The following is a 24,816-nucleotide window of genomic DNA, read 5'->3' as shown; positions in this document are numbered from 1 at the left end:
CTAGCGGTAGTCGCTGCACACATCAGAAGGCAGCAAATACATGTGTTCCCATATCTAGACGACTGGCTAATCAAGGCCCATTCGTTAATAGAGTGCTCAAATCACACAAATCATATCATACAAACCCTCTTCAAACTAGGGTTCACCGTCAATTTCACAAAATCCAAGATTCGGCCACGCAAGGTACAACAATACCTGGGAGCCATAATAGACACATCAAAAGGAGTAGCCACTCCAAGTCCACAAAGAATTCAAAATTTCAACACCATCATACAACGCATGTATCCAACACAAAAGATACAAGCAAAGATGGTATTACAACTCCTAGGCATGATGTCATCATGCATAGCCATTGTCCCAAACGCAAGACTGCACATGAGGCCCTTACAACAATGCCTAGCATCACAGTGGTCTCAAGCACAGGGTCACCTTCTAGATCTGGTGTTAATAGACCGCCAAACTTACCTCTCGCTTCTGTGGTGGAACAACATAAATTTAAACAAGGGGCGGCCTTTTCAAGACCCAGTGCCACAATACGTAATAACAACAGATGCTTCCATGACAGGGTGGGGAGCACACCTCGATCAACACAGCATACAAGGACAATGGAACGTACATCAAACAAAACTGCATATCAATCACCTAGAACTTCTTGCAGTTTTTCAAGCACTAAAAGCTTTCCAACCAATAATAGTTCACAAATACATTCTCGTCAAAACAGACAACATGACAACAATGTATTATCTAAACAAGCAGGGAGGGACGCACTCCACGCAGTTAAGCATGTTAGCACAAAAAATTTGGCATTGGGCAATTCACAACCAAATTCGCCTAATTGCACAGTTTATACCAGGGATACAAAATCAACTCGCAGACAATCTCTCTCGAGATCACCAACAGGTCCACGAATGGGAAATTCACCCCCAAATACTGAACACTTATTTCAAACTCTGGGGAACACCTCAGATAGACTTGTTTGCGACAAGGGAGAACGCAAAATGCCAAAACTTCGCATCCAGATACCCACACAAACAATCCCAAGGCAATGCCCTATGGATGAACTGGTCAGGGATATTTGCTTACGCTTTTCCTCCTCTCCCTCTCCTTCCCTACCTGGTAAACAAACTCAGTCAAAGCAAACTCAAACTCATATTGATAGCACCAACTTGGGCAAGGCAACCCTGGTACACAACGCTGCTAGACCTATCAGTGGTACCCTGCATCAAATTGCCCAACAGGCCAGATCTGTTGACACAGCACAACCAAAAGATCAGACACCCAGATCCAGCATCGCTGAATCTAGCAATCTGGCTCCTGAAATCCTAGAATTCGGGCACTTACAACTTACCCAAGAATGTATGGAAGTCATAAAACAAGCAAGAAGGCCATCCACCAGGCACTGCTATGCAAGTAAATGGAAGAGGTTTGTTTGCTACTGCCATATTAATCAAATACAACCATTACACACAACTCCAGAACATGTAGTGGGTTACTTGCTTCACTTACAAAAATCTAACCTAGCTTTCTCTTCCATTAAGATTCACCTTGCAGCAATATCTGCATACCTGCAGACTACCTATTCAACTTCCCTATATAAAATACCAGTCATTAAAGCATTCATGGAGGGCCTTAGGAGAATTATACCACCAAAAACACTACCTGTTCCTTCATGGAACCTAAATGTTGTCCTAACTAGACTTATGGGTCCACCTTTTGAACCCATGCACTCCTGCGACATACAGTTCCTAACCTGGAAGGTAGCATTTCTCATCGCCATTACTTCCCTGAGAAGAGTAAGCGAGATTCAGGCGTTTACTATACAGGAACCTTTTATACAACTACACAAAAATAAAGTCGTCCTAAGGACCAATCCTAAATTTTTGCCAAAGGTTATTTCACCGTTCCATCTAAATCAAACAGTGGAACTTCCGGTGTTCTTTCCACAGCCAGATACCGTAGCTGAAAGGGCACTACATACATTAGATGTCAAAAGAGCATTAATGTATTACATTGACAGAACAAAGAACATCAGAAAGACTAAACAACTCTTTATTGCATTTCAAAAACCTCATGCAGGAAACCCAATTTCAAAACAAGGTATAGCCAGATGGATAGTTAAATGCATCCAAATCTGCTACCTTAAAGCTAAACGACAGCTGCCCATTACACCAAGGGCACACTCAACCAGAAAGAAAGGTGCTACCATGGCCTTTCTAGGAAACATCCCAATGCAAGAAATATGTAAGGCAGCCACATGGTCTACGCCTCACACATTCACCAAGCACTACTGTGTAGACGTGTTATCCGCACAACAAGCCACAGTAGGTCAAGCTGTATTAAGGACATTGTTTCAGACTACTTCCACTCCTACAGGCTGATCCACCGCTTTTGGGGAAATAACTGCTTACTAGTCTATTGCAGAACATGCGTATCTACAGCGACAGATGCCATCGAACTGAAAATGTCACTTACCCAGTGTACATCTGTTCGTGGCATCAGTCGCAGTAGATTCGCATGTGCCCACCCGCCTCCCCGGGAGCCTGTAGCAGTTTGGAAGTTACCTTCAATTATTTATATATGTATCATCTCAACCTTAAATAAGTGCATACTTAGTCACTCCATTGCATGGGCACTATTACTACAATTCAACTCCTACCTCACCCTCTGCGGGGAAAAACAATCGAGGATGGAGTCGACGCCCATGCGCAATGGAGACAAAAGGAGGAGTCACTCGGTCCCGTGACTCGAAAGACTTCTTCGAAGAAAAACAACTTGTAACACTCCGGCCCAACACCAGATGGCGAGCTATTGCAGAACATGCGAATCTACTGCGACTGATGCCACGAACAGATGTACACTGGGTAAGTGACATTTTCATTTCTTAGTTTATTTTAAGAACCACAGGTTCAAATTCTACATGTAATACTTTGCATGAAAGGTATTTCAGGTAAGTACTTTAGGAACTTTGAATAATCGCAATAGCATATATACTTTTCAAACAAAACACATATAGCTATTTTAAAACTAGACAGTGCAATTTTCACAGTTCCTAGGGGAGGTAAGTAATTGTTAGTTCTTGCAGGTAAGTAAACCACCTACGGGGTTCAGATTGGGGTCCAAGGTAGCCCACCGTTGGGGGTTCAGAGCAACCCCAAAGTTACCACACCAGCAGCTCTGGGCCGGTCAGGTGCAGAGTTCAAAGTGGTGCCCTAAACTCATAGGCTTCAATGGAGAAGGGGGTGCCCTGGTTCCAGTCTGCCAGCAGGTAAGTACCCGCGTCTTCGGAGGGCAGACCAGGGGGGTTTTGTAGGGCACCGGGGGGGACACAAGTCCACACAGAAAGTACACCCCCAGCAGCGCGGGGGCGGCCGGGTGCAGTGTGCAAACAAGCATCAGGTTTGTAATAGGAATCAACGGGAGACCAAGGGGTCTCTTCAGCGATGCAGGCAGGCAAGGGGGGGGGGGATCCTCGGGTAGCCACCACCTGGGCAAGGGAGAGGGCCTCCTGGGGGTCACTCCTGCACTGGAGTTCGGATCCTTCAGGTCCTGGGGGCTGCGGGTGCAGGGTCTTTTCCAGGCGTCGGGATCTGGGAATCAGAAAGTCGCTGTCAAGGGGAGCCTCGGGATTCCCTCTGCAGGCGTCACTGTGGGGGCTAAGGGGGGACAACTTTGGTTACTCACAGTCTCTGAGTCGTCGGGGAGTCCTCCCTGAAGTGTTATTTCTCCACACGTCGAGCCGGGGGCGTCGGGTGCAGAGTTGCAAGTCTCACCCTTCTGGCGGGAATTGTTGTTGTCTTTAAGTTGCTTCTTTGGAAACAAAGTTGCAGTCTTGGGTGAACAGGGCCGCTGTTCTCGGGAGTTTCTTGGTCCTTTTAGAGCAGGGCAGTCCTCTGAGGATTCAGAGGTCGCTGGTCCTGGGGAAAGCGTTGCTGAAGCAGTTTTCTTCCGAAGGGGGGAGACAGGCCGGTAGAGCTGGGGCCAAAGCAGTTGGTGTCTCCGTCTTCTCTGCAGGGTTTTTCAGCTCAGCAGTCCTCTTCTTCTTAGGTTGCAGTAATCTGAGTTCCTAGGTTCTGGGGGCCCCTAAATACTCGATTTAGGGGTGTGTTTAGGTCTGGGAGGGCAGTAGCCAATGGCTACTAGCCCTGAAGGTGGCTACACCCTCTTTGTGCCTCCTCCCAAGGGGAGGGGGGGTCACATTCCTATCCCTATTGGGGGGATCTTCCATCTGCAAGATGGAGGATTCCTAAAAGTCAGAGTCACTTCAGCTCAGGTTGCCTTAGGGGCTGTCCTGACTGGTAAGTGACTCCTCCTTGTTTTTCTCATTATCTCCTCCGGCCTTGCTGACAAAAGTGGGGCCGTGGCCGGGGGGGCGGGCAACTCCACTAGCTGGAATGCCCTGTGGTGCTGGAACAAAGGGGGTGAGCCTTTGAGGCTCACCGCCTCACCGCCAGGTGTTACAGCTCCTGCAAGGGGGAGGTGATAAGCATCTCCACCCAGTGCAGGCTTTGTTACTAGCCACAGAGTGACAAAGGCACTCTCCCCATGTGGCCAGCAACATGACTCGAGTGTGGCAGGCTGCTAGAACCAGTCAGCCTACACAGGTAGTTGGTTAAGGTTTCAGGGGGCACCTCTAAGGTGCCCTCTGGGGGTGTATTTTACAATAAAATGTACACTGGCATCAGTGTGCATTTATTGTGCTGAGAAGTTTGATACCAAACTTCCCAGTTTTCAGTGTAGCCATTATGGTGCTGTGGAGTTCGTATTTGACAGACTCCCAGACCATATACTCTTATGGCTACTGTAGGAAGTTGGCTCTGTATGTGCTATTTCATAGTAAGGAATAGCATGCACAGAGTCCAAGGGTTCCCCTTAGAGGTAAGATAGTGGCAAAAAGAGATAATACTAATGCTCTATTTTGTGGTAGTGTGGTCGAGCAGTAGGCTTATCCAAGGAGTAGTGTTAAGCATTTGTTGTACATACACACAGACAATAAATGAGGTACACACACTCAGAGACAAATCCAGCCAATAGGTTTTTGTATAGAAAAATATCTTTTCTTAGTTTATTTTAAGAACCACAGGTTCAAATTCTACATGTAATATCTCATTCGAAAGGTATTGCAGGTAAGTACCTTAGGAACTTCAAATCATCAAAATTGCATGTATACTTTTCAAGTTATTCACAAATAGCTGTTTTAAAAGTGGACACTTAGTGCAATTTTCACAGTTCCTAGGGGAGGTAAGTATTTGTTAGGTTAACCAGGTAAGTAAGACACTTACAGGGCTTAGTTCTTGGTCCAAGGTAGCCCACCGTTGGGGGTTCAGAGCAACCCCAAAGTCACAACACCAGCAGCTCAGGGCCGGTCAGGTGCAGAGTTCAAAGTGGTGCCCAAAACACATAGGCTAGAATGGAGAGAAGGGGGTGCCCCGGTTCCGGTCTGCTTGCAGGTAAGTACCCGCGTCTTCGGAGGGCAGACCAGGGGGGTTTTGTAGGGCACCGGGGGGGACACAAGTCCACACAGAAATTTCACCCTCAGCGGCGCGGGGGCGGCCGGGTGCAGTGTAGAAACCAGTGTCGGGTTCGCAATGTTAGTCTATGAGAGATCTCGGGATCTCTTCAGCGCTGCAGGCAGGCAAGGGGGGGATTCCTCGGGGAAACCTCCACTTGGGCAAGGGAGAGGGACTCCTGGGGGTCACTTCTCCAGTGAAAGTCCGGTCCTTCAGGTCCTGGGGGCTGCGGGTGCAGGGTCTCTCCCAGGCGTCGGGACTTTAGGTTCAAAGAGTCGCGGTCAGGGGAAGCCTCGGGATTCCCTCTGCAGGCGGCGCTGTGGGGGCTCAGGGGGGACAGGTTTTGGTACTCACAGTATCAGAGTAGTCCTGGGGTCCCTCCTGAGGTGTTGGATCTCCACCAGCCGAGTCGGGGTCGCCGGGTGCAGTGTTGCAAGTCTCACGCTTCTTGCGGGGAGCTTGCAGGGTTCTTTAAAGTTGCTGGAAACAAAGTTGCAGCTTTTCTTGGGGCAGGTCCGCTGTCCTCGGGAGTTTCTTGTCTTTTCGAAGTAGGGGCAGTCCTCAGAGGATGTCGAGGTCGCTGGTCCCTTTGGAAGGCGTCGCTGGAGCAGGATCTTTGGAAGGCAGGAGACAGGCCGGTGAGTTTCTGGAGCCAAGGCAGTTGTCGTCTTCTGGTCTTCCGCTGCAGGGGTTTTCAGCTGGGCAGTCCTTCTTCTTGTAGTTGCAGGAATCTGATTTTCTAGGGTTCAGGGTAGCCCTTAAATACTAAATTTAAGGGCGTGTTTAGGTCTGGGGGGTTAGTAGCCAATGGCTACTAGCCCTGAGGGTGGGTACACCCTCTTTGTGCCTCCTCCCAAGGGGAGGGGGTCACAATCCTAACCCTATTGGGGGAATCCTCCATCTGCAAGATGGAGGATTTCTAAAAGTTAGAGTCACTTCAGCTCAGGACACCTTAGGGGCTGTCCTGACTGGCCAGTGACTCCTCCTTGTTTTTCTCATTATTTTCTCCGGCCTTGCCGCCAAAAGTGGGGCCTGGCCGGAAGGGGCGGGCAACTCCACTAGCTGGAGTGTCCTGCTGGGTTGGCACAAAGGAGGTGAGCCTTTGAGGCTCACCGCCAGGTGTGACAATTCCTGCCTGGGGGAGGTGTTAGCATCTCCACCCAGTGCAGGCTTTGTTACTGGCCTCAGAGTGACAAAGGCACTCTCCCCATGGGGCCAGCAACATGTCTCGGTTTGTGGCAGGCTGCTAAAACTAGTCAGCCTACACAGATGGTCGGTTAAGTTTCAGGGGGCACCTCTAAGGTGCCCTCTGGGGTGTATTTTACAATAAAATGTACACTGGCATCAGTGTGCATTTATTGTGCTGAGAAGTTTGATACCAAACTTCCCAGTTTTCAGTGTAGCCATTATGGTGCTGTGGAGTTCGTGTTTGACAGACTCCCAGACCATATACTTTTATGGCTACCCTGCACTTACAATGTCTAAGGTTTTGTTTAGACACTGTAGGGGTACCATGCTCATGCACTGGTACCCTCACCTATGGTATAGTGCACCCTGCCTTAGGGCTGTAAGGCCTGCTAGAGGGGTGGCTTACCTATACTGCATAGGCAGTGAGAGGCTGGCATGGCACCCTGAGGGGAGTGCCATGTCGACTTACTCGTTTTGTCCTCACTAGCACACACAAGCTGGCAAGCAGTGTGTCTGTGCTGAGTGAGAGGTCTCCAGGGTGGCATAAGACATGCTGCAGCCCTTAGAGACCTTCCTTGGCATCAGGGCCCTTGGTACTAGAAGTACCAGTTACAAGGGACTTATCTGGATGCCAGGGTCTGCCAATTGTGGATACAAAAGTACAGGTTAGGGAAAGAACACCGGTGCTGGGGCCTGGTTAGCAGGCCTCAGCACACTTTCAATTGTAAACATAGCATCAGCAAAGGCAAAAAAATCAGGGGGCAACCATGCCAAGGAGGCATTTCCTTACACAACCCCCCCCCCAAACGAAAGAGGATGAGACTAACCTTTCCCAAGAGAGTCTTCATTTTCTAAGTGGAAGAACCTGGAAAGGCCATCTGCATTGGCATGGGCAGTCCCAGGTCTGTGTTCCACTATAAAGTCCATTCCCTGTAGGGAGATGGACCACCTCAACAGTTTAGGATTTTCACCTTTCATTTGCATCAGCCATTTGAGAGGTCTGTGGTCAGTTTGAACTAGGAAGTGAGTCCCAAAGAGGTATGGTCTCAGCTTCTTCAGGGACCAAACCACAGCAAAGGCCTCCCTCTCAATGGCACTCCAACGCTGCTCCCTGGGGAGTAACCTCCTGCTAATGAAAGCAACAGGCTGGTCAAGGCCATCATCATTTGTTTGGGACAAAACTGCCCCTATCCCATGTTCAGAGGCATCGGTCTGCACAATGAACTGCTTAGAATAATCTGGAGCTTTTAGAACTGGTGCTGAGCACATTGCTTGTTTCAGGGTGTCAAAGGCCTGTTGGCATTCTACAGTCCAGTTCACTTTCTTGGGCATTTTCTTGGAGGTGAGTTCAGTGAGGGCTGCCACAATGGATCCATATCCCTTCACAAACCTCCTGTAATACCCAGTCAAGCCAAGGAATGCCCTGACTTGAGTCTGGGTTTTTGGAGCTACCCAGTCCAGAATAGTCTGGATCTTGGGTTGGAGTGGCTGAACTTGGCCTCCACCTACAAGGTGTCCCAAGTAAACCACAGTTCCCTGCCCTATCTGGCATTTGGATGCCTTGATAGAGAGGCCTGCAGATTGCAGAGCCTTCAAAACCTTCCTCAGGTGGACCAGGTGATCCTGCCAGGTGGAGCTAAAGACAGCAATATCATCAAGATAAGCTGTGCTAAAGGACTCCAAGCCAGCAAGGACTTGATTCACCAACCTTTGGAAGGTGGCAGGGGCATTCTTTAAACCAAAGGGCATAACAGTAAACTGATAATGCCCATCAGGTGTGGAGAATGCTGTTTTCTCTTTTGCTCCAGGTGCCATTTTTATTTGCCAGTACCCTGCTGTCAAGTCAAAGGTACTTAGGAATTTGGCAGCACCTAATTTGTCTATGAGCTCATCAGCTCTTGGAATTGGATGAGCATCTGTCTTGGTGACAGAATTGAGCCCTCTGTAGTCCACACAAAACCTCATCTCTTTCTTTCCATCTTTGGTGTGAGGTTTGGGGACTAAGACCACTGGGCTAGCCCAGGGGCTGTCAGAGCGCTCAATTACTCCCAATTCCAGCATCTTGTGGACTTCCACCTTGATGCTTTCCTTAACATGGTCAGATTGTCTAAAGATTTTGTTCTTGACAGGCATGCTGTCTCCTGTGTCCACATCATGGGTACACAGGTGTGTCTGACCAGGGGTTAAGGAGAAGAGTTCAGGAAACTGTTGTAGGACTCTCCTACAATCAGCTTGCTGTTGGCCAGAGAGGGTGTCTGAGTAGATCACACCATCTACTGTGCCATCTTTTGGGTCTGATGACAGAAGATCAGGGAGAGGTTCACTCTCTGCCTCCTGATCCTCATCTGTTACCATCAACAGATTCACATCAGCCCTGTCATGGAAGAGCTTAAGGCGGTTCACATGGATCACCCTCTTGGGGCTCCTACTTGTGCCCAGGTCCACCAGGTAGGTGACCTGACTCTTCCTTTCTAGTACTGGGTAAGGGCCACTCCATTTGTCCTGGAGTGCCCTGGGAGCCACAGGCTCCAGAACCCAGACTTTCTGCCCGGGTTGGAACTCAACCAGTGCAGCCTTTTGGTCATACCAAAACTTCTGGAGCTGTTGGCTGGCCTCAAGGTTTTTGGTTGCCTTTTCCATGTACTCTGCCATTCTAGAGCGAAGGCCCAGTACATAGTCCACTATGTCCTGTTTAGGCTCATGGAGAGGTCTCTCCCAGCCTTCTTTAACAAGGGCAAGTGGTCCCCTTACAGGATGACCAAACAGAAGTTCAAAGGGTGAGAATCCTACTCCCTTCTGTGGCACCTCTCTGTAAGCGAAAAGCAGACATGGCAAGAGGACATCCCATCTCCTTTTGAGCTTTTCTGGGAGCCCCATGATCATGCCTTTTAATGTCTTGTTGAATCTCTCAACCAAGCCATTAGTTTGTGGATGGTATGGTGTAGTGAATTTATAAGTCACTCCACACTCATTCCACATGTGCTTTAGGTATGCTGACATGAAGTTGGTACCTCTGTCAGACACCACCTCCTTAGGGAAACCCACTCTGGTAAAGATACCAATGAGGGCCTTGGCTACTGCAGGGGCAGTAGTCGACCTAAGGGGAATAGCTTCAGGATACCTGGTAGCATGATCCACTACTACCAGGATATACATATTTCCTGAGGCTGTGGGAGGTTCCAGTGGACCAACTATGTCCACACCCACTCTTTCAAAGGGAACCCCCACCACTGGAAGTGGAATGAGGGGGGCCTTTGGATGCCCACCTGTCTTACCACTGGCTTGACAGGTGGGGCAGGAGAGGCAAAACTCCTTAACCATGTTGGACATATTGGGCCAGTAGAAGTGGTTGACTAACCTCTCCCACGTCTTGGTTTGTCCCAAATGTCCAGCAAGGGGAATGTCATGGGCCAATGTTAGGATGAACTTCCTGAACAGCTGAGGCACTACCACTCTCCTAGTGGCACCAGGTTTGGGGTCTCTGGCCTCAGTGTACAGGAGTCCATCTTCCCAATAGACCCTATGCGTTCCATTTTTCTTGCCTTTGGACTCTTCAGCAGCTTGCTGCCTAAGGCCTTCAAGAGAGGGACAGGTTTCTTGTCCCTTACACAGCTCCTCCCTTGAGGGTCCCCCTGGGCCTAAGAGCTCAACCTGATAAGGTTCAAGCTCCAAAGGCTCAGTTCCCTCAGAGGGCAGAACTTCTTCCTGAGAAGAGAGGTTCCCTTTCTTTTGCTGTGCTGCAGTTGGTTTCCCAACTGACTTTCCTGTTCTCTTGGTAGGCTGGGCCATTCTTCCAGACTCCAGCTCTACTTGTTCACCCTGTGCCTTGCATTGTGCTCTTGTTTTCACACACACCAGTTCAGGGATACCCAGCATTGCTGCATGGGTTTTTAGTTCTACCTCAGCCCATGCTGAGGACTCCAGGTCATTTCCAAGCAGACAGTCCACTGGGATATTTGAGGAGACCACCACCTGTTTCAGGCCATTGACCCCTCCCCATTCTAAAGTAACCATTGCCATGGGATGTACTTTTCTCTGATTGTCAGCGTTGGTGACTGTGTAAGTTTTTCCAGTCAGGTATTGGCCAGGGGAAACCAGTTTCTCTGTCACCATGGTGACACTGGCACCTGTATCCCTCAGGCCCTCTATTCTAGTCCCATTAATTAAGAGTTGCTGTCTGTATTTTTGCATGTTAGGCGGCCAGACAGCTAGTGTGGCTAAATCCACCCCACCCTCAGAAACTAGAATAGCTTCAGTGTGGACCCTGATTTGCTCTGGGCACACTGTTGATCCCACTTGGAGACTAGCCATACCAGTGTTACCTGGATGGGAGTTTGGAGTGGAACCTTTCTTGGGACAGGCCTTGTCTCCAGTTTGGTGTCCATGCTGTTTACAGCTATGACACCAGGCCTTTTTGGGATCAAAGTTTTTACCCTTGTACCCATTGTTTTGTGAAGAGGCTCTGGGCCCACCCTCCTGTGCAGGTTTTTGGGGGCCTGTAGAAGACTCTTTACTATTTTTAGTTTTGGTTGTCTCATCACCCTTCCCCTGGGGAGTCTTTGTGACCCCTTTCTTTTGGTCACCCCCTGTTGAAGTCTTGGACACCCTTGTCTTGACCCAATGGTCCGCCTTCTTTCCCAATTCTTGGGGAGAAATTGGTCCTAGGTCTACCAGATGCTGATGCAGTTTATCATTGAAACAATTACTCAATAGGTGTTCTTTCACAAATAAATTGTACAGCCCATCATAATTACTTACACCACTGCCTTGAATCCAACCATCTAGTGTTTTCACTGAGTAGTCAACAAAGTCAACCCAGGTCTGGCTCGAGGATTTTTGAGCCCCCCTGAACCTAATCCTGTACTCCTCAGTGGAGAATCCAAAGCCCTCAATCAGGGTACCCTTCATGAGGTCATAAGATTCTGCATCTTTTCCAGAGAGTGTGAGGAGTCTATCCCTACACTTTCCAGTGAACATTTCCCAAAGGAGAGCACCCCAGTGAGATCTGTTCACTTTTCTGGTTACACAAGCCCTCTCAAAAGCTGTGAACCACTTGGTGATGTCATCACCATCTTCATATTTTGTCACAATCCCTTTGGGGATTTTTAACATGTCAGGAGAATCTCTGACCCTATTTATATTGCTGCCACCATTGATGGGTCCTAGGCCCATCTCTTGTCTTTCCCTTTCTATGGCTAGGAGCTGTCTCTCTAAAGCCAATCTTTTGGCCATCCTGGCTAACAGGAGGTCATCTTCACTGAGAGCATCCTCAGTGATTTCAGAAATGTGGGACCCTCCTGTGAGGGACTCACTATTTCTGACTAACACAGTTGGAGACAGGACTTGAGGGGTCCTGTTCTCCCTATTTAGGACTGGAGGAGGGACATTGGCCTCCAAGTCACTAATTTCTTCCTCTGTGAGGTCATCATCAGAGGGGTTGGCTTTTTCAAACTCTGCCAACAGCTCCTGGAGCTGAATTTTGGTAGGTCTGGAGCCAATGGTTATTTTTTTGATATTACAGAGAGACCTTAGCTCCCTCATCTTAAGATGGAGGTAAGGTGTGGTGTCGAGTTCCACCACCTGCATCTCTGTATCAGACATTATTCTGCTAAGAGTTGGAATACTTTTTTAAGAATCTAAAACTGTTTCTAGAATCTAATTCAAACTTTTAACAAACTTTTAAACTCTAAAAAGACAATGCTAAACAGGGACTTAACACACAAGGCCCTAGCAGGACTTTTAAGAATTTAGAAAACTTTCAAATTGCAAAAATGAATTTCTAATGACAATTTTGGAATTTGTCTTGTGATCAGGTATTGGCTGAGTAGTCCAGCAAATGCAAAATCTTGTACCCCACCGCTGATCCACCAATGTAGGAAGTTGGCTCTGTATGTGCTATTTCAAAGTAAGGAATAGCATGCACAGAGTCCAAGGGTTCCCCTTAGAGGTAAGATAGTGGCAAAAAGAGATAATACTAATGCTCTATTTTGTGGTAGTGTGGTCGAGCAGTAGGCTTATCCAAGGAGTAGTGTTAAGCATTTGTTGTACATACACATAGACAATAAATGAGGTACACACACTCAGAGACAAATCCAGCCAATAGGTTTTTGTATAGAAAAATATCTTTTCTTAGTTTATTTTAAGAACCACAGGTTCAAATTCTACCTGTAATATCTCATTCGAAAGGTATTGCAGGTAAGTACTTTAGGAACTTCAAATCATCAAAATTGCATGTATACTTTTCAAGTTATTCACAAATAGCTGTTTTAAAAGTGGACACTTAGTGCAATTTTCACAGTTCCTAGGGGAGGTAAGTATTTGTTAGGTTAACCAGGTAAGTAAGACACTTACAGGGCTTAGTTCTTGGTCCAAGGTAGCCCACCGTTGGGGGTTCAGAGCAACCCCAAAGTCACCACACCAGCAGCTCAGGGCCGGTCAGGTGCAGAGTTCAAAGTGGTGCCCAAAACACATAGGCTAGAATGGAGAGAAGGGGGTGCCCCGGTTCCGGTCTGCTTGCAGGTAAGTACCCGCGTCTTCGGAGGGCAGACCAGGGGGGTTTTGTAGGGCACCGGGGGGGACACAAGTCCACACAGAAATTTCACCCTCAGCGGCGCGGGGGCGGCCGGGTGCAGTGTAGAAACCAGTGTCGGGTTCGCAATGTTAGTCTATGAGAGATCTCGGGATCTCTTCAGCGCTGCAGGCAGGCAAGGGGGGGATTCCTCGGGGAAACCTCCACTTGGGCAAGGGAGAGGGACTCCTGGGGGTCACTTCTCCAGTGAAAGTCCGGTCCTTCAGGTCCTGGGGGCTGCGGGTGCAGGGTCTCTCCCAGGCGTCGGGACTTTAGGTTCAAAGAGTCGCGGTCAGGGGAAGCCTCGGGATTCCCTCTGCAGGCGGCGCTGTGGGGGCTCAGGGGGGACAGGTTTTGGTACTCACAGTATCAGAGTAGTCCTGGGGTCCCTCCTGAGGTGTTGGATCTCCACCAGCCGAGTCGGGGTCGCCGGGTGCAGTGTTGCAAGTCTCACGCTTCTTGCGGGGAGCTTGCAGGGTTCTTTAAAGTTGCTGGAAACAAAGTTGCAGCTTTTCTTGGGGCAGGTCCGCTGTCCTCGGGAGTTTCTTGTCTTTTCGAAGTAGGGGCAGTCCTCAGAGGATGTCGAGGTCGCTGGTCCCTTTGGAAGGCGTCGCTGGAGCAGGATCTTTGGAAGGCAGGAGACAGGCCGGTGAGTTTCTGGAGCCAAGGCAGTTGTCGTCTTCTGGTCTTCCGCTGCAGGGGTTTTCAGCTGGGCAGTCCTTCTTCTTGTAGTTGCAGGAATCTGATTTTCTAGGGTTCAGGGTAGCCCTTAAATACTAAATTTAAGGGCGTGTTTAGGTCTGGGGGGTTAGTAGCCAATGGCTACTAGCCCTGAGGGTGGGTACACCCTCTTTGTGCCTCCTCCCAAGGGGAGGGGGTCACAATCCTAACCCTATTGGGGGAATCCTCCATCTGCAAGATGGAGGATTTCTAAAAGTTAGAGTCACTTCAGCTCAGGACACCTTAGGGGCTGTCCTGACTGGCCAGTGACTCCTCCTTGTTTTTCTCATTATTTTCTCCGGCCTTGCCGCCAAAAGTGGGGCCTGGCCGGAGGGGGCGGGCAACTCCACTAGCTGGAGTGTCCTGCTGGGTTGGCACAAAGGAGGTGAGCCTTTGAGGCTCACCGCCAGGTGTGACAATTCCTGCCTGGGGGAGGTGTTAGCATCTCCACCCAGTGCAGGCTTTGTTACTGGCCTCAGAGTGACAAAGGCACTCTCCCCATGGGGCCAGCAACATGTCTCGGTTTGTGGCAGGCTGCTAAAACTAGTCAGCCTACACAGATGGTCGGTTAAGTTTCAGGGGGCACCTCTAAGGTGCCCTCTGGGGTGTATTTTACAATAAAATGTACACTGGCATCAGTGTGCATTTATTGTGCTGAGAAGTTTGATACCAAACTTCCCAGTTTTCAGTGTAGCCATTATGGTGCTGTGGAGTTCGTGTTTGACAGACTCCCAGACCATATACTTTTATGGCTACCCTGCACTTACAATGTCTAAGGTTTTGTTTAGACACTGTAGGGGTACCATGCTCATGCACTGGTACCCTCACCTATGGTATAGTGCACCCTGCCTTAGGGCTGTAAGGCCTGCTAGAGGGGTGGCTTACCTATACTGCATAGGCAGTGAGAGGCTGGCATGGCACCCTGAGGGGAGTGCCATGTCGACTTACTCGTTTTGTCCTCACTAGCACACACAAGCTGGCAAGCAGTGTGTCTGTGCTGAGTGAGAGGTCTCCAGGGTGGCATAAGACATGCTGCAGCCCTTAGAGACCTTCCTTGGCATCAGGGCCCTTGGTACTAGAAGTACCAGTTACAAGGGACTTATCTGGATGCCAGGGTCTGCCAATTGTGGATACAAAAGTACAGGTTAGGGAAAGAACACCAGTGCTGGGGCCTGGTTAGCAGGCCTCAGCACACTTTCAATTGTAAACATAGCATCAGCAAAGGCAAAAAAATCAGGGGGCAACCATGCCAAGGAGGCATTTCCTTACAGCTACCCTGCACTTACAATGTCTAAGGTTTGGCTTAGACACTGTAGGGGCACAGTGCTCATGCACTGGTACCCTCACCTATGGTATAGTGCACCCTGCCTTAGGGCTGTAAGGCCTGCTAGAGGGGTGACTTATCTATACTGCATAGGCAGTGTGAGGTTGGCATGGCACCCTGAGGGGAGTGTCATGTCGACTTACTCGTTTTGTCCTCACCAGCACACACAAGCTGGCAAACAGTGTGTCTGTGCTGAGTGAGGGGTCCCCAGGGTGGCATAAGATATGCTGCAGCCCTTAGAGAACTTCCCTGGCATCAGGGCCCTTGGTACCAGGGGTACCAGTTACAAGGGACTTACCTGGATGCCAGGGTGTGCCAATTGTGTGAACAAAAGTGCAGGTTAGGGAAAGAACACTGGTGCTGGGGCCTGGTTAGCAGGCCTCAGCACACTTTCAATTCAAAACATAGCATCAGCAAAGGCAAAAAGTCGGGGGGTAACCATGCCAAGGAGGCATTTCCTTACATCAGTGGTATCCCATTGTTATCAGTTTCACTTCCACATATTTGTTTAATTTTCTACTGGCTCCCCTTTGTTCACTTTTCCACTTGAATCTCTTGTTCCCACTGGAAGCCATAGGTGCTTATTTCTACTGGCACCTCCTGTGTCTTGATTTCCACTGGCACTGTTTTTTTGGTTCCACTTCACCCATGTATTCTTGTTTCTGTGGGCAACCTGTGTTTTTGTTTTCAAGGGTACCATGTGTTCTCGTTTCCACTAGCACTCAAAGAGGCCTCTCTGTTCCCAGTTCCACAGGTACCCCTATGTTCTTGTTTCCAAATGTGGTCTCTGTTCTCCTTTTGACTGACACCAATGTGATTTCTCTTCCACTGAGATCCATCCCATCTTTTTTTCATTGTACCCATCCAGTGCTGCTTCTTTTTGTACAACCCGTATTATTTTCCTTTGCACCCTTCTCCCCTCACTTTTGATGTACCATACTAATGCTACCTTTTAATTTATAAAGTATTGAGCACCATGAATTTACTATAGTGTAAGTGTCATGTCACACTGTTATTGGTATTTATTTATCATAGAAGAGGTCTCTGACAGCACTTATCATAATGGAGGTAAATCCCAGATTATGAGGTTGTCAGTCAGTTTCTCCCTTTGGTCAGCAGTGTCTTATATCCGGGATTGACATGAGGCTGTACACCACAGGGTTTCAAGTATTAATCAATAATATTCTGTTCAGTGAAAATTTGTGTACTAGTGGAGGTCATTGTCAATTTACGTTGCATGTGGTTTCTGTTGGTCAGTTGTTCACTTTAGTGTTGTAACATCCAAACAGCATACTCTAAAAATATCCATTTATATGAGAGGAGTGTTAATATTAATTGTTTTATGTATATTGGTTGTTATCATTTCAAAACAAGGACGTTCTTATCATAGTGGTGGGAAAGGAAAGTGTTCTATGGGGTATTCTTTGTTTACTAATACTGTTGACTGCATTTAGGTGTAAAGCATAGAGGTAATGAAGGTTGGAGATAGTTGATTGTACATCAGTGATCAGGCTGCTGTGTGTTCTAAGCTAAGCAGCCAAACTATTTGAACACTTATCTCTCAATGTGACACTGTGCTTGCTTCAGGATGCTCTAAAGTAGAATGGGAACAGTCAGTTCCCCCCATTTACCCCTATGATGCGGCCAGTCCAGGGTATTGAGTAAGCAAAGTTTTTTTTTATATAACTGGACTAGGGAGACATGCTTACTGTAATCCATTTTTCCACAGATCCACATCCAAGCTCTTATATTTCAGAGGGTAAATCAGAGACATTATTGCACTTCTACTGTATTACCGCAACCCCCTCCCCACCTTACCCCTGACTCACTGGTGTTCATTTGCAACCATAAAAATCATGCTATTTATGTAATATGGAGGGTTCTGACCCATAAAACAACAATTTAAACTTTTGCAGGCGAGTCAAATGAATTGGGATACAAATGTTTTCAAACATGGAAATATGTAACTTGAATGTTTTGTATTTTAGTAAAAGCTAATGTATCTTAATATATATTTGCAGTGGAAAAAAGCTGAAGAGAAATTGGAACGGGAACTATTGGAAGCTGAAGCCTCAGAGAGCAAGGAAAAGAAGTTGAAGCTGGTAAACGTTTTCATACTCTTGTATAAGTTACAAAACCCTGCACTGATCCATTTCGGCCTGTAATTTCTGTATTTGAGGGTATTTCAATCATCTTAGCCTGTAATTTCTAGATCTGAGAGTATTTCACTATCTCCAGTGTAGGAAGTTGGCTCTGTATATACTATCTCAAAGTAAGAGATAGTGTGCACAGAGTCCAAGGGTTCCCCTTAGAGTTAAGATAGTGGCGAAATTAGATAATTCTAATGCTGTATTTTGTGGTAGTGTGGTCGAGCAGTAGGCTTATCAGAGGGTAGTGTTAAGCATTTGTTGTACACACACAGGCAATAAATGAGGAACACACACTCAAAGTCTTGACTCCAGGCCAACAATTTTTATATAGAAAAATATATTTTCTCAATTTATTTTTTAGAACCACAAGTTCAAGATTTGAAGTAAATACATAAAATGCAAGGTACTCCACACAGGTAAGTTAGGAACTTTGAATTAGAGCAGTAACATACACAGTTTTAGTTAAAATGGCAATGAGTTATTTTAAAAGTGGACACAGTGCAAATATCAACAGTTCCTGGGAGAGGTAAGTAATGGTTAGTTTGTCAGGTAAGTAAAGCACTTGAAAAGTCTCAGTTCCTGGGCATAAGCAGCCCACCGCTGGGGGTTCAAGGCAACCCCAAAGTTACCACACCAGCAGCTCAGGGCCAGTCAGGTGCAGAGGTCAAATAGGTGCCCAAAACACATAGGCGCCTATGAAGAACAGGGGTGCTCCGGTTCCAGGCTGCCTACAGGACACAAGTAGGCACACAAAACACAGCCTCAGAGGCACAGGGGCGGCCAGGTGAAGTGTGCAAAGCAGGCATCGGGTCTTGTATTGGATTCAGTGGAGGGACCCAGTGGGCCACTCTAGCGGTGCAGGCAGGGCACAGGGGGGGCTTCTTGGGCCAGCCACCAACTGGGCTAGGCAAAGGGTCGCCTGGGGGTCACTCCTGCACTGAGGTTCAGTTCCTTCTGGTCCTGGGGGCGGCGGTTGCAGTGCTTGGGCCAGGCGTCGGTTTCCTGGTTACAGGCAGTCGCGGTCAGGGGGAGCCTCTGGATTCTTTCTGCATGCGTCACTGTAAGGTCCAGGGGGGTCGTCTCGGGCTACACATAAGGTTGCAGTCACCTGGGAGTCCTCCCTGTGATAATGGTTCTCTGGAGCTCGAGCCGGGGGCATCGGGTGCAGAGGGTGAAGTCTTGCGCTTCCTGCGGGAAGAGTGAAGTCTTTGAAAGTTGCAGAAAATTTGCAATATTGTTGCTGTTTGTTGAGTAGAGCTGCTGTTCACAGGAGTTTCTTGGTCCTTAGGTTCAGGGCAGTCCTGTGAGGCTTCAGAGGTCGCTGGTCCCTGTTGGATGCGTTGCTGTTGCAGTTTTTCGAGTCAGGAGACAGGCTGGCAGGGCTGGGGCCAAATCAGTTGTTGTCTTCCGTCGTCTCTGCAGGGCTTTCAGGTCAGCATTCCTTCTTCTTGTTTCAGTTTGCAGGAATCTGATTTCCTGGGTTCTTGGGGCCCACTAAATTTAGGGGTGTGTTTAGGTCTGGGAGGGTAGTACCCAATGGCTACTGTCCTGGAGGGGAGGGGGGCACATCCCTAATCCTATTGGGGGAATCCTCCAAACTTAAGATGGAGGATTTCTAAAGGCAGGGGTCACCTCAGCTCAGCGCACCTTAGAGGCTGTCCTGAATGGTGGGTGGCTCCTCCTTATTTTTCTAATTATCTCCTCCAGCCTTGCCACCAAAAGTGGGGGCAGTGGCCGGAGGGGCAGGCATCTTCACTAGCTGGGATGCCCTGTGGCGCTGTAACAAAAGGGGTGAGCCTTTGAGGCTCACCGCCAGGTGTTACAGTTCCTGCACGGGGAGGTGAGAAGCACCTCCACCCAGTACAGGCTTTGTTCCTGGCCAAAGAGTGACAAAGGCACTCTCCCCATGTGGCCAGCAACTCGTCTGGTTGTGGCAGGCTGGCAGAAACTGGTCAGCCCAACACTAGAAGTGCGATTGATATTCAGGGGGCATCCCTAAGCTCCCATCTGGGTGCATTTTACAATAAATTCCACACTGGCATCAGTGTGCATTTATTGTGCAGAGAAGTTTGATACTAACCTTCCCAGATTTCAGTGTAGCCATTACGGAACTGTGGAGTTCGTGTTTGACAAACTCCCAGACCATATACTCTGATGGCTACCCTGCACTTACAATGTCTAAGGTTTTGCTTAGACACTGTAGGGGCATAGTGCTCATGCACATATGCCCTCACCTGTGGTATAGTGCACCCTGCCTTAGGGCTGTAAGGCCAGCTAGAGGGGTGACTTACCTATGCCACAGGCAGTGTGAGGTTGGCATGGCACTCTGAGGGGAGTGCCATGTCGACTAGTAATTTTCTCCCCACCAGCACACACAAGCTGTGAGGCAGTGTGCATGGCTGAGTGAGGGGTCCCCAGGGTGGCATAGAGACCTTCCCTGGCATCAAGGCCCTTGGTACCAGGGCTGTGCCAATTGTGGAGCTGTTTCCCTCTTACTCCACCCCTGGTTTTTCCAGTTCAGATCCTTTTTTTGGACCCTCTATCATCTTCTCAAATCAGCAGCATTTACACTCCTGTTCGACATTGAGGCACTTGACAACAAACTGGCCAACACAAAGGCACATGTTCAAGAATGTCACAAACATTCAGTGGCTTCCAATGTCTCTTTGCTGCGCCTGGTGGGACCAAGTTCATCAGTCTTCGAAAGGTTCCCCTTGTAGCTCTATAACAATGATAGGCCACAGGCTGGTCTCTAGTGAGAAGGTCAGAAATTCGGATATATATACTCAACATATTTCCTTCTTAGTTGCCTCAGCCCCCTACTGAGAGCTCAAGCCCATTCCAGTAGCAGAGGATGACTTTCATCATCCTAGAGGCCATAATGGTACGTCTCCTACATCTGTTCCATCTTCAGTGGTACTGACTCCTATGCTGCTGCATACTTTGCCAGTTCATCACTCTTCCTCACCACAGAGGCAGGACAAGGAGGCAACAAGGAACCAGTCCTATCAATGCTGCTGGTCTTGAGACGATAAGCCAGCAAGAAAAGAAGATTGCCTTTCTCATCGTTCAAAGGGGGGGAGAAATCTTTTCTTCACGAGTATACTTAATCCTCCAAGAAGATGTTCCTCTTCTTCTTCAGGCAAGAGTTCACTGTTTGCATGATTTCCTGAGTCTCTTCCTCATAAAATGACAGGAGTGGATAAGGTCTCTTTCCATGAGGGCACCAACAGAGGTGTAAGGAAGCTTACTAGAAAGGCATCTACCACAGTCTATGAAACATCATTATCTTTTGAGACTCTTCCGCCTAAACAACAAGTTAGACCCTTGGTAGTCCTAGAGCCTGTTCTTTTAAAATAATTCTGACTCCAGCCTCCATCAAACCCATGAATAGACGACAAGAGAAGAAATACAGATATGATTTGTATTCGCTGTTCTTAAAGCAGATCTCTCCTCCTGATTCTCTAATGGTTTCTGCTGCTAAGAAGCACTACAACGTCTACTACTCCTCTAGAAAAAGTAAGCAAAAAAAGTCTGAATGACATCTGCTACAGCTTTAAGGGCTGCTACTTTTGTAGCTTTTAGTGGGCTGTTAAAATTAAGAGCTATGGGAAATCACTCAAGCATTTTTCTGACCGACTTATAAGGGAGAACAGAAGAACAAAATCAAAAATTCGAAAGGAAGGCATGTTGCTTTCAGATCAGACCGTCATTCTTATGAAAATGTGGCTGACTTAGCTGCTTGAGGTATCTTCCATGGCCTTTCTATGAGACGTTCATCTTGGTTCAGACTAACATCTTCAACTCTCAGCTTCAGCAAAAAATTCAGGACTCACCCTTTTTCATCTCCTCCCTCTTTGGCCTCCATGCAGAGTTTCCAGAAAGTGCAACAGCAGCTACAAAGTCAGGAACACCTACAACAACATCAAAAGCAATTTTTCCATGAATAAAATGAAGTGCACAAATGACATCTGTAGTAGTACGAAAGGCTCCTCTGATGAGATGATGACTCCTAATCTCTGCTATAACCTAGCAGCACCCCGATAGGGGAAAATATACTGACAATTTTCCCACGTGTCAGAGCACCACAAAAAATGTTTGAGTGCTGAAAAATATGAATTGAAAAGTTCTGGGAATCCTGCACGTGTGCAGAGATATTCTACTTTTTGTACTTTCAGAGAAAGAAGTAGGATTCCTGGTAAGTACCTTTTTTTCAGTACCAGCCAATTGGACAACAGTTGTTTTGAGACCATGAGATAGGAGAACCTTCCTTCTTTGCCTTGCAGTATTGGCCTGATTTTAATGAGTCTGCTCTAGGGTGCTGGAGAGCACACATTTAGTTTTGAATATGTGGCTGAGAAGTAGCTGGGTAAACAGTTTGTTCTTGTGGAGTCACTTTGTGGAAATAATGAAGTTAAGAAGGTCTTGTTGCTCATCATGGGTTCAAGTAAAGTTCATTTTTTAAAAGCTGCAGTTTATTTTCCTTTCGGTTACTGTTACAGCCCCACATGTAGCACTGTCTTTCTTTGGAGCCCTGAAATTAAAGATACTCATCAAAGCATGTCTCCCCCACTTATGAAATCAATCTAACATTTGAGCTTTTTTGTCTTCTATAGAGAAAGACATATTCTGAGTATTCTGTAGTAAGTAGTTTGCTGGCATGCAAATAAGGAATCTATTTAATTTGCATTGTAAATTTGCAGCAGCACAATGCTTTTTCTCTAAAATACCATAAAGAATTATTTTGTGAAGGTGGTTGATGCTAACGTTGCACATCTGAAACAAAACAGTCGACAGTCTTTGGATATCAGTAAGCAAGTAACAAATGGTGCAATCCTGATAGAGAACCCAACTACCATGGGTTTTAAAGGTACACAAGACCATAGGTGGAACACAAGGAACCATCCATGTTATGTGCTGTAGATACAAAATGCACAGGAAACAAAGCACAACCAGGGCACTCCAAGGTCAATAATAAGTCCATGAAATTCAAGTTGCCGGAGAAAATTTATTCTTATGCAAGCAGAAGACCGATATAATGTTCATAAAGTATATAAGTCCATACAAGAAACAACAGAAAGCAGCCAACACGTGTTTCGTCCTATCGGACTTTTTCAAGGCTGAAAGACTATGGTAGAGAAAAAAATGCTGACCAAATAGTACACTTCTGTTCGATTAGCAAAAACGTGTTGTCCTATGTCCAAATTAGAAAGATTGCCGTGTGGGGGTATTAAGTGTCGTCAAAACACGGCGAGTTGCCCAAAATTGTAGAGAATAAGGTTCAATAACTCCTGAGTAGTCGCCCGTCCTAAATATGGAAAACCGGGAACTCCTAGGATCCGTGGTTTGTAGAGCGCACGGGGGTCTCTGCACGTATTGATAACGGTTCGGTGGCATGTGTAGCTGCAGATACACATGCTTTGCATAGTCCGCCGTCTGGTGTTGGGTCGGAGTGTTACAAGTTGTTTTTCTTCGAAGAAGTTTTTTCGAGTCACAAGACCGAGGGACTCCTCCTCCTTTGGTTCCATTGCGCATGGGCGTCGACTCCATGTTAGATTGTTTTTTTTCCGCCATCCGGTTCGGACGTGTTCCTTTTCGCTCCGTGTTTCGGGTCGGAAAGATAGTCAGAATCAACGGAAAATTTGTCGGTATTGTTTCGTTCGGTATCGGGTTAGATTAGAGTCGACACCGAATCTTGAAGAGCTCCGGTAGCCCTTCGGGGTATTCTCGATCCCCCGTCGGGGCCTGGTCGGCCCAACCGCGTGCAACATCGAGACTAATGGAACGGACCCCGTTCCGATTCTGTCCTAAATGCCACAGTAAATACCCCTATACAGACCAACATTTGGTCTGTAACTTGTGCCTGTCACCCGAGCACAAAGAAGAGACGTGTGAGGCCTGTTGAGCGTTTCGGTCGAGAAAAACGCTCCGGGACCGAAGAGCCCGAAAGTTACAGATGGCGTCCACGCCGACAGGACAACGAAGGTAAGAGGAAGAGGGAGAAGAAGAAGCATTCGCCATCCACGAATCGGATTCCGAAGAATTCGACGTCGAAGAAACCGTGAGTAAGACGTTGAAACAAACATCACACGGAAAAACAGACAAAGCCCAGGGGACACCACTGCCAACAGGCCATGGCACAACCCATAAAGTAGGTGACCGTCCATCGGCACCGAAGAAGGGCGAGATAGTGCCGAGATCGTCCGACTCAGGTCGAGACACAGGCACGCAGCAATCTCGGGACCGAGAAAGTGCCGCAGAAAAGGGTCGACACCGAGACAGCGGCACCGAAGCTGCTCGGCACAAAGACAGCGGCACCGAAGCTGCTCGACACAGAGATAGCGGCACCGAAGATGGTCGACACCGAGAGGGTGCGACGCCGAAAAAGAGAAAAATCTCGTCAGAGCCGAAAATAACAAAAGGCACGGTTTCGGTGCCAAAACGCCCAGCAACCGAACCGAGAGCCAGTTCCTATTCAGAGGAACAATCACTGTCCTCCCAACTACAAAGACACCGATTTGAGGAGGAATTAAAAGAAACAGACGTAGATCACACGCAAAAGCGGATCTTTATACAAAGTGGGACAGGGAAGATCAGCACACTTCCCCCAATCAGAAGGAAAAGAAAACTGGATTTCCAAAACCAAGACAAGACACCACAAGCAAAAGTGGTAAAGAAGGTAACTCCACCACCCTCTCCACCACCGACAACTCGTATATCACCGGCACAGACTCCGCCACAATCACCAGCTCATACCACCATGAGCCAAGATGATCAGGACGCATGGGATCTCTATGACGCTCCAGTATCAGACAATAGCCCTGAGTCGTACCCCACTAAGCCCTCACCGCCTGAGGACAGTACGGCATATGCACAGGTGGTAGCTAGGGCAGCAGAGTTTCATAATGTATCGCTGCACTCAGAGCCTATCGAGGATGACTTCCTCTTTAACACCCTGTCATCCACCCATAGCAATTATCAAAGCCTTCCTATGCTCCCGGGGATGCTAAGGCACGCTAAACAAATTTTTAAGGAGCCAGTGAAAAGCAGAGCAATAACTCCAAGGGTGGAGAAGAAATACAAGGCACCGCCCACAGACCCTGCTTTTATTACATCACAACTGACACCAGATTCAGTTGTCGTAGGAGCAGCTCGTAAAAGAGCCAACTCACACACATCAGGCGACGCACCACCTCCTGACAAGGAGAGCCGCAAGTTTGATGCAGCGGGGAAAAGGGTTGCAGCACAAGCTGCAAATCAATGGCGCATCGCCAACTCGCAGGCACTCCTAGCGCGATATGATAGAGCCCATTGGGACAAGATGCAGCATCTCATCGAGCACCTCCCCAAAGAATTCCA

At 47.8% G+C, this 24,816-nt stretch overlaps 1 protein-coding gene across 1 annotated transcript in view; it reads left to right on the top strand.

Annotated features, from left to right (window-relative positions):
• The window catches only part of NOC3L (NOC3 like DNA replication regulator), a 433,719-nt gene that overhangs the window by 192,061 nt on the left and 216,842 nt on the right, over positions 1-24,816 (top strand). The window contains exon 12 of the mRNA XM_069239851.1: positions 17,329-17,409. Coding sequence (XP_069095952.1) covers positions 17,329-17,409 — 81 coding nt within the window. The remainder of the gene's footprint in view (positions 1-17,328; positions 17,410-24,816) is intronic.

This window comes from Pleurodeles waltl, chromosome 6 (genome assembly GCF_031143425.1).
Source record: "Pleurodeles waltl isolate 20211129_DDA chromosome 6, aPleWal1.hap1.20221129, whole genome shotgun sequence".
NCBI classification, from domain to species: Eukaryota; Metazoa; Chordata; class Amphibia; order Caudata; family Salamandridae; genus Pleurodeles; species Pleurodeles waltl.
Note: the sequence above shows the minus strand (reverse complement) of the source record. Positions and strands in the feature narration are given on the sequence as shown.